We start from the raw sequence: 20,107 nt of genomic DNA on the forward strand, positions 1-20,107 counted from the left end.
AAAATTAAAAAAAAATCAATTTTTCAATTCATCACTCCTCAACAATCAAATCACTCATTTTATTAACAAAAATATTCTCTATTTTAAATTATATTTTATATATATATCAATACTTTTAAGTATTTTTTATCAAAAATAATCATCACCTACTCAAAATCATCGATCAATCACTAAATTTTTCTAAGAAAATACATGGTATGTATATATATTATACTATACCATCTTTATTTATTTTTCACTCCTTATTAAAATACATATAGATAATACTGAAAATATATTTAATTTATTGTATAATTTAGTGCCTAGTTTCTTTGTTATATATTTTTTTATCAAATAATAATAATAATTTTATCATCTAAAAATGTTTCTATAGCACAATCATTTTAGCTTTTATTCAAAATTCTCTTTAATAATATTTTTGTGACTTTTGTGATAGCAATAATTTGAGAAAAAATATCAAATCATATCAAATCAAATTGTGATATCATATTATATTCATTGTCCTTTGAACAAACCAGAATGACACTTGTATGGTCCACATAACCTAGTTATGAGAAAGAAATGAAAACCCACCAATTTGTAAAGCATTTAAATCTCACCCCAAAAGAAAGAAATCTCACCATTTATGGAAAACATAAAAGATCTGAATCCAAAACAATGAAATCTCACAATTAATAAACATTATAAATATAATCACCAATATAGAAAAGCAAAAGAGATCTTACAAGCAAGTTACTTTAAATTGATTAAATATAAGTTTATTTTATTTAAATAAAATTAAAATAATTTATAAACTCATTCTAATTTTAATATGTTTTTTTTTCATCATTTAACAGTTGATTAAAGAGAGAGAATTGAAGAAACTCAAAAACTTTATACACCATCATCAAACTATGAAAGGGTAAAAGAAGAAAACATGGATCTTCTTCCATTGTTGAAGATGATAACATTACAGAGATAAAAAAAAAAAAAAAAAAAAAAAAACAGCTTTGCAAAATATATACATCATCATAGAAACAACCCATAAACAAAAACTCCATTCTTCTTCTTCTTCATATGTTTCTCTATCAATCTATCTATTTATCAAAGATGATCCATGGCCATTATCATGATTTCTTAAGAGATGCACCTGGTGGAGTACATTGGGACAGAGGAATCAACAACAGGTGCACCATAAACCCTAGGATGATCACTCTCCTGTCCATAATCCATCATCGGACGGTATTCAAGATCATCATCATGATCCTGAACAAATTCAGGAACTTCAATCTCCTTCCTCCTTACTTGCTCCCATAAATACCCTAACCTACTCACATACTTCAATTTCTCATACAACCTGCCAAAATCATCATCATCATCATCATACATTTCATTCAATTAATCAAACAAACAACACAACAAGAAAATCTTGATTCATACATACCCTCCAGTGAAAAGGAAACGGCCAAAGGTGGCTAAGAAGAGTTTGGATTGCAAACCAGGATGAACGAAATAAACATCCTCCAGATTCTCTCTAACATCTAACGGAATCGCCTCGTATATCGATCGTAAAGCGGAAATCCCTGGAAAATTCTCGCTCCTTTGAACTCCACTATGAAAATACACAACGCAGAAAGGACGATTCTCTAACTTTGGAAAGATCATCTCATCCAAATACTTTTTCACAACATCAATAGTCACCGTTCGACCTGTTCAAATCCAAATAACATTTTCTCACTCAAACACAGATCTAAATCATCAAAATCTGATAAAACAAAAATTGTCAAAAATATATATACCTGGAAAGGATTTTCCTACGATGCGGAGGATCTTGCGACCTCTCTTGTCTCTTCCATGGATCCTAAACACATCCGATTTCTGGAGAAGAATCTCTTGATCAGATTCCGACATCATTGTAAATTGTAATAATAAGAGTTATAAAATTATAATTGATTTATGGGTTGAATGGAATGAGAAGAAAGGCGCGGTTTTGTAAAGGAATTGACGAAGAAAAAGACAATAATATTTATTAGGGCTTTGGGAAATGTGAGAGAAAGAACTTACAAGGGATAATAATTTCCGGAATATTCCAAGGCATCTTCCTTTTTCCAAAACCCGGTTCAGTCCGATCCATTCAATCGCTCATTACCTTTTTTTTTTTTTTTTATTTCTCTATTATCCTTAATCCTATGTTCTTATCTTTTGAATAAAAAAAGGAAAAAAAAAATCCCCTTTTTTACTTGATCTTTATCACGTAAAGATAAATGTTGAATTATATGTAATTATAATTATTAAGTATTTTTATTTTTAAATGATCATAAAATAGGCAATGAAATGTGTGATCAATTTATTAACTGATAAATCTATTTTTCTGATGATGCTAACTTTTTAAATAAAAATATAAAATATTATTACAAGTCAATCATCAGTTTTAAAAGGCACAGCCAAACAGAAACGGACTTAGACAAACTAAACTAATAATAATTCTGCATTGTAATAAATCTCAATATCTTATTATATATAATTTAACTAATACTTCCTTTTTATAAAAAGTCTGATTTTAACTTTGAAGATATTTAAATGAAAATTGAATTTGTAACTTGTAATATTTTAATAACACTCATATTTGATTAAAGAAATAATCAACCATAGATGTCTTCCGGAGTCTACTAGGGGCATATTTGTGACTCAATCATGAACAGTCAACCAAGCCAACCAAATCTATATAATAAAGAAACATGTATAGAAAGATTATTATTGAAAATAATCAAAAGATAAGGACCATATCCAATTTATTATTAATTTTTTTAACAATTTTTTGTCCATATATAATAAACGTGGAGAAGAACAAGTGGGATGTTTATTATAAGATTATCTTCCCAAATCTACATACTTTCTTATCTGTTCAGCGGTGTTATTTTAATGAGGGGAGATTTGTTCTCAATGTCTCATTCTCATCTCTTTTGAATATATCTATCCATATAAAGCAGGAAATGGATAATCGAAGACATTTAAATATATACAGATCTGGGCCCCCCCAGACCATGTGAAGCTTAATTTAAGGAAAAGTTAACATAAAAGAAGATATTCTTTGGTCAAAAAAATTAGCAAAGCCATCAGTCAAGATACTTCTCGTCCTTAACTGTGGATGGACTAATTTTATATTATTCAGTTTTTATATGATAAAGGGTCATTGGAAGGAATAGAATACTTTGTTGGAGGCTCTTCATAATAGTTTGATCATAGGAGAAATACTTACAGAGCATAAGATCATTGACCTAATTGGGGGCTACTTTTTGAATCATCATAAGTAAAACCAGATAATCTAGCAAGCTCTGACAGTTGTTGCTCCCCGCTCAAGACCTGCATGTATAAGGAAAACATGACTCCCCATAAGAAACCCGTGAATAAATTCACTTAGAATACCCTAAGTTGAAATGAAAATAAATCTCCATAACAACACCTTAAGTTGAGATGGGACATGCTTTAGGAGATCGTTTTTTCAGAAACTAAAACAAATCATAAGTCTATGAAGCCCATCATATTCAAGTTTCTTTTTAGCATAACCCGATAGTCATAAATCACCTATTTAAATCAGGTATTCATATTGGAATTGAATCTGAAATCTTTTATCTGAAAATTGAACCTGAGACCTTTGATCTCGATCTCTAGGTAACACCTTGCCACTTCAATTTGAACTACCTAATGGTAATGGGTTAGGTACATAAAAGAAGTTAACTTAATTAATTTGTCATCATATTCAAGTAGAGAAGGCAAGGGGGCAGAGCGGGAAGTGCATTTACCGTCCCGCCCCGTTCTACTTCGGGGATTTATTATTACCATCTCGCACAGTTTATACCATATTCTAAAAATATTATATGATAAAACTATATAAAATGATGTTTTTATATAATATATTGTAATATATTGAAAATTTATATTATTATAAAGAAATAAATTTAAAACTCTAAATATGAAATATAAATAAATATATTGTTGATGTTATATATTTAATTATAGGCGGAATCATGATGGAGGACACAAATATCATCCCGGTCAAACCGGAGAAAAACCGCTCCAAATAAGACAATTTGGATTGGAAAACTTATCTGCATGCTATTATTATTGCACTCTGTAAAGGGTATAGAAGAAAAAGTTAGCTTAAGTAGTCATATTGATATACATTAAGCAGAAACGGCAGCATGTGGAAAATTATAATTAACACCCCTATTGATTAGTAGGTTAGATAAGACATAACATGCTTAACTCACCTCGCCATTAATCACCCATGTGGGAAATCCTTCAATTCCAGCCTCTGAACAGGCCTTCTCTATTTTCGTTCCTTTCTTATAACCATTAGGAAAGCATTCTACAAAGTCTAACAGCTTTGAGGCTTCTCGTCCAAACATCTGTGTGTAGAAAATACTATGCTCATGAATCATGACACAAACAAGAACAATAGGTTATCAGACAAAGAACAAAACTAAAATTCACAATTACACGACATGGGCTAGAAATTAGGCCGGAGTTCATCTCAAATCAAGATTCTTCGCATTAATTTAAATATAGCTTGAACTTTTTTAACCATTGAAGGCTGCAACTTCTATCTGTTGTTTATATCAGAACTCCAACATTACTGTAGCTAATAGACATTAGGTCAAATGGACATGGATCTTTGCCATATAATTAGACTAGTCAAATTAAACAATAAACTTTTAAATATTAAGGATGATGATAGACGGGAAAGGGTATTAAGGCTAATTCACTAAGGTGGATGTTACAGTTATTAGTAGTAGTTAATTGAATAAAGACGGAAAGTACGGCAAAAACAGTTGGGCCTGACAGGAACTGATTTTGGCGGGAAAAACAGTTAAGGCTAATCACTCAAATATCAGCCAAACAAGGAGGAAAACTATTGAGCAATTTGTTAAACTCTTCGGTTAATTCTTGTTCTCTCTTGTCCTCACTGTATTCACCTAACATTTAGGGTTCTATCTCCCTCCATTAATTCTTCACTACTCATCTCAATATAATTTTTTTATCCTTTATGTTCAAGATTTATGTATAATTCTACTTCAAGGTATAACAGTTCTTGGCAAAATAGTATGTACAAATTGAGGTTTATAGCTGAAGCACCGTCTGAAATTACCTCCGTTGTCGCTGCTTAGAAACACTTCACAAGAATCCTAATTGAATCACTCAAGAAGAAGAAGAAGTGCCGCTGCTTAGAAACAGTTCACAAGAATCCTAATCGAATCACTCAAGAAGAAGAAGTGCTGCAGAGGATGAAGATCGTCGCAGAACTGTATATTCTTTTGGCGCGATCGCGAATCTGAGTTCGCGATATTCACACGATTGCGATCACTTATGTGATTGTAATCAGCCTTTGTTAAACCTAGCGACGTTTCTGTTTTTCATCGTTTCTGTTTTTTTTTATTTCGTCCCAATTGTCACAGACACCAAAGAGTTGGCGCTCGTCTGAGGAAAGGAAGGTGGATAGCATATAGTCTTTTTTTAAGTGCAAGCTGCCCAAGAACTCAATTAGTCGGAAATGACGGAACTCGAAACGAAAAACGAGCTAAAAGAGATATGTTTGAAGTTCAAAGAAAATGATAAAAGATTAGATCGAATTGATAAACGACTCGACCGAATGGAAGAAATGTTGACCGCAATGCAGAAGGTGATTATGCTATTAGAGGAAAATGTTAAGGGCGAAACACTTCAACAATCAATGAATGTTTTAGAGAAAAAACATCGGAACTATTTTGACGAATTGAAGAACTCAAATATCAGTTAAGGCTAAGCACTCAAATATCAGCCAAACAGGAAGGAAAACTATTGATCAATTTGTTAAACTCTTCGGTTAATTCTTGTTCTCTCTCATCTCCATTATATTCACCTAATAATTAGGGTTCTATCTCCCTCCATTAATTCTTCACTACTCATCTCAATATAATTCTTTTATCTTTTATGTTCAAGATTTATACCTAATTCTACTTCAAGTATAACAGATCACTAGTGAGCTATTTTACTTTCTGATATGACATTACATTTAGGTTTTCTCATTAAGCACGTTTGTTTTAAGAACATTTCATGTCTAAATTGAAAATTTGATGAGAAATAGATCTCTTACTACCTCTTTTTGCTCCAAGCAATGTGAACACCAGAAAGCCCCGTATACTTTAGCTCCAATATTATGCAGATGCTTTGCTAGAGCAATAGATAGGGGGCTGGATTCTGTTGTAACCTCAGTTGTAAATGGTTCCAGGTTAATTTCAGCAGAGCTGTTCAACAAACATGAAATGAGTCAAATGACAAGGAAAGTGGTTCCTTAGATCACACCAAATATTTCTTGTAAAGATACCCAAAGACCAAATAAAGAAAGTATCAGAGAATCCAGAATGTGAACTGTGATACAATGATGGATTAGATGCTATATCTTTAAAAGAAGCAACTTTTTTCCATGTTATACCAACACATCAGTCATACTAATCATCAAGTTCATTTTAAATACATAAACCTGATACTCCTTTTCTAAGCAAATTATTATCCTACACATCAACATGGAAAAATTGCGTCGTCCACAGGAATGAGTACAACAAATAAAGTGCAAGATCTCATATGTTACTGTGAGACCCAAAAAATAGTACATATTACTAAGAAACAAATCATATGAAAAGTTCAGATGTAATGAAATACCTTATTAAAGAAGTCTGTGCACTATGTGAGGTGCTTAAAATGCCAATAACCAATGCAGCAAGGCACACTTGTAAACCAACTACTTTTTGTATTTCTTGCAGTCCCAAATCCTAAAAAGCAAAGGAGATACCTTGATTGTTTAAGAAGAAAAATGAAAATGTATTCATCTAATAACTTGTGTAAATGATACCTTTAAGGTGATCACAAGCAAACTGATTGACAAAAAAGCTGATAATAAACAATATGGACAAGACACTCCTGCAAATTCTGTGCCTAGTATGTATAAGAAGTATGTGCTGGCACTAGCCATGGCAGTGGTGAGTACAAGCAATACTATCCGAGCATCAGGTTTATCCATTTTAAAGAGGAAACCAGTGCCAACCAACTCTAAGCCCATTATTGCCACTAACGCGTAAGCAGCCATCCCAATTAACGAAAGGGGAACACCTGGTCAAAAGTGAAAATAAACGTCATTTTAAGTGAACTGGAAGCATGAATCAAAGAAGAAAAATGACAATATAAAACTTAAGAGACTTGGAAATTTCTTTGATTCACCAGTTTCAATTAGATTTCAAGTTCACTACATATAAAATCACAGAATTTTCCACCAAAAGTTTAGAAATAGTCTCAAGGTTCAGCATTCATTTCCATACTACATTAGGTGATCATGAATAGGAGTGTATTCTGTCATCACATCTTGAAATAAAACCAAGAATAAACCTAAAGGATCAATAAAGCAGAATCAGCGTAATTTGTTTTACCGAAAATAGCAGCATATGCACTGTTAAGAATATCACCACAAGAACCACCGCCAATCGGACAAAAAGCATCCGAGTCCGTGAGCTTTAGGTAGGACAAGTAACCAGTATTCAACAAACCAATTCCTCCAATTGCCGAAATCCAACTGTACGCCGACGTGTTCATTGATGAAGGTGAAGAAGAAGACGACGGAAACAATGAAGACGATGATTCAGACGGATCAGAAGATGAATCAGATTCGGATGCATCAGGCTCTGTGGAGCAATTCACTCGAAGCATCAGAACTCGCCGAGACCAGCCGCTAGTCTATAAAATATCAAACTGAAATAGATGAATCGATTGCTACATACGACGATGATGAAGTTTTATACATGTAGAAACACTGTTTTCGCTATTCTAAAAGTACCTTGAGTATCTTCAGAGCAGGATAATTCGGAGAAAGAGATAGAAAAGGCGTTCGAACAAACGGTTGAGCAGGCGAGATATTGACGAAGAAGCTCGCCATAGCAGTTACTCCGGTCGACGGCATCGCCTCCAAACTCTGTACTAGACGGGAAGGTAGTAAGTTTCTACGACTGTTTTCATTTTTCTTAGTGAAATAATTATCTTCAAAATTAACATAATCAGATTATTTTACTTTTTTTTTTTTTTTTTTTTTACCTTTTTCAAGAATTAATTATCTAATAAATCTGAAAAACTTTTATATTATTTATTTCGAACTGTCAAATTTGTATATCTACCGAAAACAAAATATTTCATTATACAGATTAACTTGAGTTTTATATTTTTCTAATAATATAATTTTATTTTGATATTTTTGTACTTAATTTAATTAATTAATTTAAAATACTAATCAAATATAAATTATTCAATATATAAAGATGTTCGTTTCGAAAGTCCAATATGTCATAGAGTTGTAATTTTTTCGAAGGCTTACTAGTTTAATTAACTTATTGAATAACGTTTTTTTCTGTTATATATTTTTTTTTAACGATTTTTATCATTTTTAATATATATATTTTTGTAAAAAATAAAAAATATATATTTTAAATAAGAAGAACTAACCTAATACATCCGCAGTCAAGTCTCAAACCTATTTTATTTAGTTGAAAGAGATGAGAAAAACAAAATAATAAATAAGAAAATAACGTAAGAATTTTAAATGACAATAAGATCGAAAAATTATCATCTTATACAATCCCTTCTTTTTTGAATTGAGACGAAAACGTGTAACATAAATTATTTAAGATGCTTGTATTCATAATTTTTACTTCAAAAACTCTTTTATTTATTTATTTCCAAATTATTTACCACATGAGGAGAGAAATTATTTTTCAATCATTCACAATTTTATTGCTAGAACTGGAACTCAATTCAATCCACTTTGAATGGTGTACCCATTGAAGAAGTTCTAACATTTACATGAGGTCTACTCCATTCATAGCTTCCCAACTAAAAAATTTTAATTTTGATAAAAAATTTCTCAAAAATTACAAGGAAACCGGGATAAAGTTTGTCAAAGAATTTTGAAAGTAGATTTTGAGGTGTTTTGCTAAAAGAAATAGAACTGCCATTAATACTTTTTCATTTCAATATAAATAATCAACCACAACAAGAAAAGAAATGGTGTACACCAGTAAAACAAACACCTTTTCCACTCACGATTAAACAAGAAATGGTGTACACAAGTCCATCCATTCTACATAAACCAAAAAACACCTATTTTTTGGTTGTTTACACAAGTAACACAATGGAACACAGCTTTCACTCACAAATGGTGTGCACAAACAACCCGAATCCATAAAAGACATAAGAAGATGAGGAAGATCGGCAACAACCAACACAATACCGGAAGATTCAACATAATACACACGTGAAGGATGCTGAGAAATGAATTGGAATCATTGACAAACATCAACAAAAAAGAATAAGAGAAAGGATTCATTCATTATGTTGTCAGCACATCAGGAATAGTTTGTGAATGAGCTCCAACTACTTTACCACCAGCATCTGGGAATGTTTCGAAACCTGTTAATGGACTTACTTTTCCATCAACACTAACCTCGATAGGATACTGAAGCAGATGTCCTTGCAACACCTTAAAATTATCGTCTGTATATTTCTTCCAGTTCTCCTCTGCCACCTGATTAACATTTCTCATACACTCCAAACTCTCGGGTCTCTTGAACCATTCCTGTACCCCACCAAGATGTTCTGACCACAGTGAAGTCCTGTACCCATAAACCTGTCAAAGTATCCACTCATATTAATTAGTCTTCTCAAACCAGCACATGTTTGTGTTCCACCTTTTCTTTAGTTCAATTGTAAACTGTTTTTGGATTATTAATAGAATGATCCTCTGTTTTCTCAATAGAAAAAAACAAACCTGGCCACGGGGATGTTTCTTCTTCTTAGCCCAAGTATGATGGGGTTGATACGAGCCCATGGCTATCTCTGTGTCCTTTGTGCCGGCCAAAGATCTTTGATTAATATTTGCAGATCCTATTATCACATACTCATCATCCACTACCATCCCTTTAGCATGGACATAAATCATGAACCTTTGGAATTTTTCTGAATCACAGATCTGAGAACAGAATTTTATTTAAATTGATTCCATATATTTTGAGTGATTAAACAGTTGAATACAGATATAATACCTTGTTTCCGTTGGTAGTACTATTAGCATCAGATATTACTACTTCATGATTTTCTTCTCTCTTTCCAAGGCAGTAGAAGTTCAGATAGTCCCGAGGATGTGCACAAGTCAGCTGCATCGACTCAAGCTCTTGTGCCACAATTCCAAACATCGTTTGCATTGTTTGATTCTGTAAGAAACAGGAAAAAGAACGACTTCATCTTAAATGGTCGAATCTTTCAACACATAAGCAAACGTTTTGTTATCACTAATGGGCCCATTTGGGAAGCCCTCGTTTTCTGTTAGATATCTCATTACGTTTAGAAATATAACTTAGCCTTATCCTGATTCGGATCTATTTGTAATCTGGATTTGATCCAAATATCAATCTTATATCGAACAAAAAAAAAAATTAATGAGATATGATTGTGACAAAATACTAGTTTTCAAATAGGCTTTAATGATTAATCCATCTAGTCTAAGATTCAAATATACCTGCCAGAAAAGAATTTCTTGCATAGGACCAGAATTAGGATCGCCTTCAGGCCACATTGGTATGATAACATATACAGAAAACCTCTCCCCTGCTTTAATTTTACTGGCGATTTTAAGTGCCAATTCGACTGGAATAAGATTTTCAGCTCCTGATCGGTCCATTTGAGAGAGAGTATTTAGAAATATTATAAACTTCAAGAGTCAATAGTTACTTCTTTATGATTTTAATCAGGAGGAAAGCATTTTAAGATAAATAACAATAGAAATGAACCAACCTGCATCTTTGTAAGAAGGCCATGCATATGATGATCCAATAAAATACTGATTTTCAATGTATATAAAGTTCTTTGCAGATCTGATTGCTTGAATGTACGCTGTCTGAATGCTCTTGTCAATCACCAAACTTTTCGAACAAATAAGATGCTGTTTCACAACATTGTCTAGAAGAATTAGAATAGTAATTTAATAGCAGGATAAGATAAATGAAAGTTAAAACTCAGTTTTATCATTTCTCTCCACATACCAGCTAGGGTTTAAGTAAAGCAAAACGTACATTAATAGTTAACCAACCTGATTCTGTGCAACATCATACGTTCTAGGAAATCCCTTGACAGATCCTGAATCAATTGACCGGAAAATCTGTCGAGATAAAACAGATGATGCAAGTCAAGCAATAATTAAGTTTTTAAACCGAGATGATAAAACAAGCAAAAAAGAAAAGCAACCTGAACATGCCAATTTTCTGGATGATCTTCATTGCAAACCCACAAAGAAGGATCATCTTCTGGAATACTATATGTCCCATCTGATGAAATAGTATATGAAGGACTTAATATCCACGAGATACGTTCTATTTTTAGCATAGCATCATCGTGCCATTGAGACATGTTTTTGCGCAGTCCGAATTCTCTCCATCTTGTGGCTCTTCTCCACCGCTGTTCAAAGTTAATAAGAACATCATATGCAGCAGGCCCATCTATTCTACAATGCAGGTCATGCCATGGTTGTCGAGGAGCCTTCCTTCCTGCCTAGAACCAAAAAAAAATCACAAGGTTTAATATATTAGACAAAACTAGCATGACAAAAGAAAATTGGTTTAAATAAAATGAAGAAACTACTCACAGGAATTGTAGGATTATGAAAGTCATCTTTAAATACGGTATCAAGATCCTTAAATAACCTATGATCTGGTGTATCATAGCGGCCATCACAAAGATCAAGGCCACCCAAGAATGCAGTGATCTTTCGATTATTGCCAAATGCTTGCGTGTCTACAAGCACACATTTCTGGTGATGGGTAAAGACAGTACCAACCACCTGCCACAATAAACAATGAAGAGAAACTTCAATACTTTATTAAGCTTTTTCTTTTTATTAATCTCAAACCAGCTTAATGAGCATGACTCGAGAAAGAAAATCCAGTGTACCTGTTGTTTGATGATGCCAAGCTTGCTGCTTGCATAACGAGGTGACAGAACGCATATAACAGATGAATGCTTGAAAAATTTCTTAGTCTCTTCATCATGTGTTTGCATGACCCCTGCCTACACGCCAATGGAAAATGAAAGGGTTCTGAATTTCATATTTTGATGTTAGAAAACTATAGGAATCAAAGTCTAAACTACTCACAGTATTAATGAATAATTTGTCATGCGAGGTTTTATCATCCCAAACAAGTATCAAAACTCTCACGCCTTCTTCAGACTTATACTTGAGCAATTCACCAAGAGTCAAATTGCCACCTCTAGGAAGTGGTTTTGTTGGCTCCCTAATAAGCTTGATCTTTTGAAAAATTGACCAACCAACTAGATAGATCATGTGATGAGCCTCTGATATAGCAAAACAAATGTCTTCCCAGCATGAGTTATGGTCAAAACTCTTCCCTCCATCCAATTCAATTTTAGGAAGCTTCGATTCATCGTTACCACAATGAGCATCCTGATATAACCTCATTGAACTGCCCTTTCGAAGTGGAAAGTAGGTGTGCCTCACACCCCTATGGTCTGGATCTCCTGCAATTCCGTGATCATACAATGGGTTCTTCGCACAAGGGGTGAACTTAATCTCCACAAAGAGTTTGCAATTTGGCTTAGCCACTTTTCCTGATGGCCCAATCAAAGTATAACCTTCATTGATAACCACTCCGGTGGCTATCTTCTCAGCCGAAATTCTAACTGTTCCTATCAGATCAGCACCAAACATATCATTATCCTTCACCTGAAACTCCAAATTAGCAACCGGATGAGCCAGCGGTATATAGAAATGCTCGTTCCACCTGAAATGAGAAGACAACCAAATTGAATACCAAATCTAACTAACGGAATGGAGTATTCGAAAACTAGATCTTACACAGGATGTTTGGAATTGCGAATAACCCGCGTCCTAGCAACCGTAGCTTGAGGAACCGAGACGGTTACGTAAGGATCACTTGTGATGCCTGTGCGACGACTAGAAAGTTTCTGTCCGTCCCTTCCACCGTCATCTTTGCTAGAGGGAGTAACACAGACATTACATGCTCTATAACATTGATTAAAGTGTTTAACGATCATATCCATGTTTGGTAGATTCTGAGCTTTAAAAATTCTCAACTCCAGATCTCCATGGAGATAAATCACCTTCTCCGACGCATTTTCCGCCATTACAAACCCTCAAATCGTGAAATAAAACAGAAACGCAAAGTATATATATATAAAGAGAAAGAGATTCCAAGAAGGTAATGGAGGCTTCGAACTTGTCTCCTTCGAAAAGCTTACTTGCCGCCAAGATCTTCGACCTCAACCAAACATTCCATCCATTGTCGTGTATCCAGACACTAGAAAGTAGTCATACATTAATATATCAAAAACATCAAATCAGATACACAAATTTGTCATTTTCGACTGATCTTCATCTTCATCTTCTTCTCGGCGAGGAGAGAGAAAATGAAAGTTGTTGCGGGAGGGAAGAAAAGGTGAATATCTGCAAATCAAACAGGCCGTAAACACGTTTGTTCATCGACTATGTTTATATATAATAATATAAATTAATTTATTCATATTTAGATATTTTATGTGTTTGTCTTTAACTAACTGTAATAATAGATTACATTTAAATAATATAATTTGATCCAACTAATCATGTATTAGAAGATCCGGAACTATTATTAAACCATCCACTTCACTTTGGAATTTGGTTATGATATCTGATTATTTAAATCTTTTGTGAATAATAAATTAGTTTACATGTTATAATAATATAAGAGAATGTTGTACAGAATTATATCAGTATATATTATTGGATTTTTTAAAAATTGTATTTTATATTTAATAAATATTAGTATATAATTGCATTATTAAGCCAAATTTTAAGAGTTACTGGATATATGGCAACAAGTGATTTAGTTGTATCTAATCATTTTATTTTATTAATGGAAATATGGAATATGGATGTCACGATTGATAAAGACAAATCCAAATTCAAAAGAAGCACTAATTAATAATGAAAAAGTTAAAGTTTACCATTATTTGTATATGTAATTCAATTTTGGATAGAAACGGTAGTGTTTGGTTATAGCAAAAGTTTTAGTCACAAAAAGATAATATTTATTTTATTGTGTATATAGTTTTAGAAAACAACAAAGGTAATTTAGTTGACTGAAGTTTTGAAAAATATTTTTAAAATTGTATGGTCAATAATTAATAAAAAAAATTTACTATAAAAACACATTTTCATTATAACTAAAAAATCTTTCAAAACGCAGAATACAATTTTTTTTTTTTTTTTGTAAAACAAATAAATTTAAAAATATCTTTTATATAATTATAGATATGTAGATAAATTAAAAATAAGTTAAAAATAAAGAAGAGGGAAGAAAATATTTTCTAATGACATTGGGCCGACGGCAATTGAGTTAAGATGTTCGTCGGGCTTGTTGCATAAGCCTCTGGAGTTGCACCAGTTAGAGTTTTATAGGAGGTTTCCTCTAGGCGGTTTGGATACAAGCGAATACTTTTTATCAATAGGAGGTCAAATGGGCGAGGAACGATGTAAGAGGAGAGTTTCCCTCGGCCACTCGTGAGTAGAGATGGCAATGGGTACTCGTATGCCTGATACTTGTGGGTACCTGATAGTCGGGTTCGGATATTTTAAATCGGGTTCGGGGTCGGGCATGCGGAGAGGGAGAAGGTACCCGGTCGGGTACAGGGTCGGGGATGGGGAGTGTGCGAAACCCAAACCCGATACCCGGTTATATTAATATTATTGATTTTTTTTATTAAATTTTAATGTGTGACTTTTCAAAAATGCTTCATCATTGCAAATGTATTATAAATATGCATCATTTAATTTGATCTTATCCACACTTCACTCCAACCAATAACATAGTCATAAATACACTACACTTCAACTTTAATTATTTTATATTCCCAAAATAATATTTCTCATACATAACTTCAATTTTTATTTTAATAACAAAATATTACCCTCTCTCTCATAATTCTTCATATTCCATCTCTAGTTTGTTCATTCTACTTTTTTTCGACTCTAGTTTATCTTCTTCAAGATTTACAAAAATTATGAGGTATGTAAGTAATGGTTTTATTTTTATTTTTAATATTTTGATATTACTAATGTTAAAATTGTTTATTAAAATTGTGTTTCTTTTTTTTCAAACTTTATAATCTTATAAGTAATTTAATCGGGTAATGGGGTACCCGTCGGGGATCGGGTACCCGACGAATCGGGGATGGGTATAGAAGTAGAGATACCCGTCGGGTTCGGGGTCGGGGTCGGGTAGTGAAATGAAAATCGGGTTCGGAGATGGGTACTTCACTACCCGTCGGGTAGGGTACCCGTTGCCATCCCTACTCGTGAACGAACGTTCGGTTAAAGTTCGAATTTGAGTTTGACATTGACTTTGACCAAGTACGAGTCGAGCCTACTCGTTTAAAATTCGAGTCGAGCTCGAGTTCATATAATACTTGCTCGATGACTTGTCGAGTATTTCGAGTCTGGTAATAAATAATATATTATTTATTTTAATATTAAAATTTAATATAAATATTTTTTTTCTTTACTAATATTTAAAAATTTAATTTTAGTTCAAGTTTTAGAGTCAGCAAATATTCGAGTCAAACTCTAATTTATAAACTAGTTAAAGTCGAGCTAATAAATACTTAATCGAGTCGAACTCGAGTTTGACTTGTTTGACGACATAGCTATACAATTTGTACAATTAAACATGTCAATTTAGTAAATTGAATACTATAAAAATAAAATAAAATTTGTTCCTATTGAAATAAGTTAAATCAAATGAGTTGCTGAATGAATAAAACAATACCTTAATCAAGAAATTTTCAAGCCTTTGTTAGACATGTCGGTCACGCTTTAGCCGTTGATTCCCTTCACTACGTCTCTCCCGTCCACATGGCGTCAATTTACAGTTGAAAGGAATGTGGATCCAATCTCAACTTCCATACCAGTCACCATTTCCCGACCGACTTCTACTTCAAGGCTGGCAACGAAGACGCGCTATCTTTTTCTGCCATTGATTCATCGAAGGAAGGATAAGTTCGTTCCGTTCTTCGAATCCGTCAATTACAGGGACATCCAGAGGAAGAGGATGAAGATCAAGTGCTACATCTACGACGACGGCCCACCTCTTACCGGAGGAATCGGCCAGCATGGATTCTGCCCGACCAGGTCATTCCTAGGTCTCCGAGATATCGATTGAAGGTCAGGTCTGTCTATTAGGATTTCTTCTGAAACTTGAGTAATTTCGGTGTACAATATTATTGTTTGATTTGAAATATCAAGTTCTCTTCAGTGTGATTTCTTAATTAGAACAAGATATTCTCGTTGTGATAATATGAATATGATTATGATGGTTAGTTAAATTGAGAAATTGTTCAGTCTGGCCTGGACTATGATTTCATTGTGATAACCATTTTTATATTTTGGAGTGGAATGTATACTAGTTTCTTCTGGCAATAGTTTGGTACAACTACCAACTCCTGATGAATTTTCTATTTGCTTTCTCCCATGAACAATGATGATTAGTGGTTTAACATGAATTATTGTTATGATAAACTACCAGTCAAATTTATCTCTTCTCAAGAATTGCATTTGCATTATGCTACTACACCTATCAGTCATTCTTAAAGTTAGGTGTGACTGTGGGAGGGGTTAGTTTCATGAACTTTTCATGAATTTTCTTCAGTTCCACCATCACCTTTATAATTTCTAAGCACATCACAGGGGAAACAAACAAACAAAGCAGAAATTGGCTGAAAGAAATGGTCTGGATGGAAACTAAAGGTGGTTCCAGCGCTAAAGGAAAGTTGTCTCCTCCTCCACCACCACCAAGACCAACACTAATGAAACGAACATCCGCGACAATGATCAGTGCTAGTAGTAGCATTACAAATCAAGAAATTGCCATGTTCTGGAAACAGAAGCGTTTGATTAAGGAAGACCATCTTCTTGCAGCCATTAAAGCTGCTGCTCGTGTCAGGGCACGAAAAATGACTGTAAGTTGTACACCTTAAAGATTTCTTTCGTTACAGTTACTTATTATCTTATCTTAATTTCCAAAACAAGGACAAATTGTTTTTGTTCTCAAATGAAATAACAAAGATTCTAATAATCCTAGATGTCTGATGCCAGCTACCAGTCAAACTTGGTTTCAATTGACTGGTTGCATATAGGCAAAGTGCATAACACTTAATCTAGAAGCTTCATTCTGTTCCAACTTGTTATTCATGATACCAAATAGAATTTACAGGAGGAGGACTACAGGTACTTTGAAGAATCTCTGAAGAAGGATGATGATAATGACGAGGGATCCAGCAAGGAAAACAAAGATGTTTTGATCGTCACAGAGAGAGACCCTGGTGTAAAGGACTGGTTAGTCAATATCTTAAATTCTTGATGGATGTTCCATTAACACAAATGTCTTGATCTTGACTTCATTTGGAAACACTACTTATCGAGATTAGGTTTCTGTAGAAAAAACTGAATTTAGTATCCAAAAACATAAACAGTTAAGTGTTTCCAACTGGGATCTAATGACTGTTCTGTCCTAAACATATTTGCAGGTGGACAAAGAGTAAGTACGCCTACTTAAACCAACCAGCCATTGATCAAGATCAGCTAATCAACGACAACCCAAAACTCAGAAGTCGGGCCTCCTCTTATATACCCAACTCATGCAAAGATAATGGTGTCGCCTCTTCGCTATGCCTAAAGACATTAGGCATTTTCTAGCAGAAAATGAGGATAAAGCTTATTCCATTTGAGATTGTATTTCATTTGTGAACTCTTCAGCTTCTTGAGGATGATGGGGTTTTAGTATATTTCAATACAACAGTGATATTGAAATGCTATGGTCAATGTCAGATTGACATTTGTGTGTGATAAATTTGCAGTAGTTTGTTTGTTTCCATGTCTCGGATAAATAAATAATTAAAAATGTCATGTTTATATATATTCAGTTTGATTCCGATTATCTTGTAAGTGAGACAATTAAATCAGAAGTTAGAGTTTTTCGTATTGCAATCTTGATGGGTGAACCAAATGCCGACGGGTTCCCCAACAACTAAGCTCGTGAACTTAAGAAACCTTTATAAATTTAGTCTTTGATCAGAAGTAAAATATGGTCATTATTGGTCTGGGTATCAACAAGTCTAATCGTCCTGTGGGTTTAAGCATTTGAGTAGAATATATATATATATTTTTATGGAAGAGATATCGCGAACAATCCAGATTCACTGTGGGGGATGAGGCCTCGATTAGCTTTTGGGAGACTAGATGATGTCTAGTGTGGGGTTAAGTGTCTCACTGTGACATTTACCGAGCTTGACTCCATTGCCATTTGCTAGTTGATGATATGTTCAATTATCGGACTAGCGGTTTTGCTCGTTGAAACAGATATAAAAAGAGGTTGAACATTATAGAGAACTCTTTTAATGTAAGGGTTTTGATCATGGTGAGTTGGAGGAGATTAAGCAAACCATATATGATGTTATGCAGTGACAAGTAATTGATTGTTTTCATGTGACGCATTATTATACCTTGTATATTGAGTTTTCTAATAACGATTACTGTTGGGAGAAGTTGTGAGAATCTAAGATTCTTTCTAAAATCTCGTTTTTTGGCTGAAGTGTTATTTATGGTGGGATTTTGATGGACAACATATGTATGAAAATTGTTGTATTATAATTAGTCATTGTCGGGTTTGACTCATGGAGCTTGAATCAGCATCTCACATTCTTCTGTATCATGGTGAGTGAAAGATATTTGGAGTATTTTTTTGAGCATGACTTAAATTCAATAGAAGTCTCTCGGTAGTTGTTGGAAAGTTTAGATCGATGCAACAAATATGACAGGTCTAAATCTTTGGGTTATTATCCTATTATCTTTTGGTAAACTATTTGACTTGAAAGAAATCGTCGTATTTTCAGTAATTGTATTCGTTCAATGCGTATAATTCATAATGTCATTATTATAACATTATTTAAGATACGCTCTACCCGATGTAGTCGGTTAGGGAGCTCATTTCTCTTTTTCAAGATTTTCGAGCACGTTAATTTTCTGATGTGTCTTTGTCTACAATTTTTTTCTCTTATTGTTGTCTTTCAATTTTTATTTTTCTAACGATTCTAATTTTTTATATTTCATGGATAATTTTTTTTAAAAAAAAATTATTGTTATTTAAATAAAATAAACCAAGTTAGGATTATAGAAAAAAGTAAAAGTTAATTTTATACATTTATTGTAATTTATATTAATTTTAATTAATTATTTGAAGATTTTGAATGATCAAAGATGGTTAAAAAAGATTAATACTATATAAAACTTTGAGGGTAGGACTTATAAATATATTTCAAAATGAAATAAAAATGTAAAATAATAAATGATATTTTGGTGTTAAAAATATTAATATGTATAATAATTTTTTAATATTTTCCTAAGATACTTCAAATAATAAAAGTATTTTATAAGAGATATCATATTTCACTTTAAACACATTAAATTGAATTGAAAATAAAAAGATGTGTTAGGGTGAATAACATGTACAATACATATGTGAGTTGAATTTTGATGATCAAAATCTAGAATTTACGTAAAATTGTTAGTTTAGTTGTAAACTTGTAAAATCTATAATTTACTTGAAATTGTAAAAATTTATTTAAAAACAATATTAGTTAAATATTATTATTATATATATACTTAAGTATTATATACCTATTTAATTTTAATTTTTTATATATTTAAATATAAATTAATTAAAAAATAATAATGAGTAAATATTATTATAATTTATTTATTTGAATAAATAATAACTCTTTTTTTAATTTATAAATATAAATTATTATTTTTTTAATATAAAATAGTATAAACTCGTAAAATTTTATAATCGTAAATTTAAAATCATAAAATTTATCTATTTAACTGTTTACTTAATTTATTTTAAAAAGATCCAATATAACAGTAACACACTAAGCATAATTATATACTTGCATAAATTAAGTTTAGGATTATATTTTTATTTATTTTTAA

General features: G+C 32.6%; 3 protein-coding genes and 1 pseudogene across 3 annotated transcripts; 1 reads left to right on the forward strand and 3 right to left on the reverse strand.

Moving 5' to 3' along the window:
* Window positions 1-1,007: 1,007 nt before the first annotated feature.
* On the reverse strand, window positions 1,008-1,940 carry LOC124914719 (ganglioside-induced differentiation-associated protein 2-like). Its single transcript, XM_047455319.1, has 3 exons — window positions 1,779-1,940; window positions 1,424-1,688; window positions 1,008-1,336 (listed from the first exon to the last, which is right to left on the reverse strand). The coding sequence occupies exons 1-3, from the start codon at window positions 1,891-1,893 to the stop codon at window positions 1,117-1,119; spliced, it is 600 nt and encodes a 199-aa protein (XP_047311275.1). The 5' UTR covers window positions 1,894-1,940; the 3' UTR covers window positions 1,008-1,116.
* Window positions 1,941-3,058: 1,118 nt separating this feature from the next.
* LOC124914718 (thiol-disulfide oxidoreductase LTO1) lies at window positions 3,059-8,019 on the reverse strand. The gene is made up of 7 exons (XM_047455318.1): window positions 7,844-8,019; window positions 7,440-7,743; window positions 6,869-7,125; window positions 6,679-6,788; window positions 6,116-6,263; window positions 4,251-4,388; window positions 3,059-3,342 (listed from the first exon to the last, which is right to left on the reverse strand). The coding sequence occupies exons 1-7, from the start codon at window positions 7,964-7,966 to the stop codon at window positions 3,250-3,252; spliced, it is 1,173 nt and encodes a 390-aa protein (XP_047311274.1). The 5' UTR covers window positions 7,967-8,019; the 3' UTR covers window positions 3,059-3,249.
* Window positions 8,020-9,074: 1,055 nt separating this feature from the next.
* On the reverse strand, window positions 9,075-13,541 carry LOC124913944 (phospholipase D delta). Its single transcript, XM_047454389.1, has 11 exons — window positions 12,920-13,541; window positions 12,200-12,845; window positions 11,998-12,114; window positions 11,693-11,887; window positions 11,296-11,598; window positions 11,141-11,209; window positions 10,846-10,993; window positions 10,571-10,719; window positions 10,098-10,265; window positions 9,824-10,024; window positions 9,075-9,682 (listed from the first exon to the last, which is right to left on the reverse strand). Exons 1-11 carry the CDS (start codon window positions 13,207-13,209, stop codon window positions 9,386-9,388), a joined length of 2,583 nt encoding a protein of 860 aa, XP_047310345.1. The 5' UTR covers window positions 13,210-13,541; the 3' UTR covers window positions 9,075-9,385.
* Window positions 13,542-15,973: 2,432 nt separating this feature from the next.
* On the forward strand, window positions 15,974-18,032 carry LOC124915058 (annotated as a pseudogene).
* The last annotated feature ends 2,075 nt before the right edge of the window (window positions 18,033-20,107 follow it).

This window comes from Impatiens glandulifera, chromosome 9 (assembly GCF_907164915.1).
Source record: "Impatiens glandulifera chromosome 9, dImpGla2.1, whole genome shotgun sequence".
Taxonomy (NCBI): Eukaryota; Viridiplantae; Streptophyta; class Magnoliopsida; order Ericales; family Balsaminaceae; genus Impatiens; species Impatiens glandulifera.

Excerpts from the sequence above, each read along its gene's own strand:
- LOC124914718 (XM_047455318.1), bottom strand. The coding sequence starts at position 7,966 with ATGCCGTCGACCGGAGTAACTGCTATGGCGAGCTTCTTCGTCAATATC. Across the intron at positions 7,744-7,843 it reads CTGCTCTGAAGATACTCAAG|ACTAGCGGCTGGTCTCGGCG; the intron begins GTACTTTTAGAA and ends GATATTTTATAG. Across the intron at positions 7,126-7,439 it reads TGCATATGCTGCTATTTTCG|GTGTTCCCCTTTCGTTAATT; the intron begins GTAAAACAAATT and ends ACTTTTGACCAG.
- LOC124913944 (XM_047454389.1), bottom strand. The coding sequence starts at position 13,209 with ATGGCGGAAAATGCGTCGGAGAAGGTGATTTATCTCCATGGAGATCTG. Across the intron at positions 11,210-11,295 it reads CAGAAAATTGGCATGTTCAG|ATTTTCCGGTCAATTGATTC; the intron begins GTTGCTTTTCTT and ends TTATCTCGACAG. Across the intron at positions 10,266-10,570 it reads AAGAAATTCTTTTCTGGCAG|AATCAAACAATGCAAACGAT; the intron begins GTATATTTGAAT and ends TGTTTCTTACAG.
- LOC124914719 (XM_047455319.1), bottom strand. The coding sequence starts at position 1,893 with ATGATGTCGGAATCTGATCAAGAGATTCTTCTCCAGAAATCGGATGTG. Across the intron at positions 1,689-1,778 it reads CGTAGGAAAATCCTTTCCAG|GTCGAACGGTGACTATTGAT; the intron begins GTATATATATTT and ends GGATTTGAACAG. Across the intron at positions 1,337-1,423 it reads CGTTTCCTTTTCACTGGAGG|GTTGTATGAGAAATTGAAGT; the intron begins GTATGTATGAAT and ends TGATTTTGGCAG.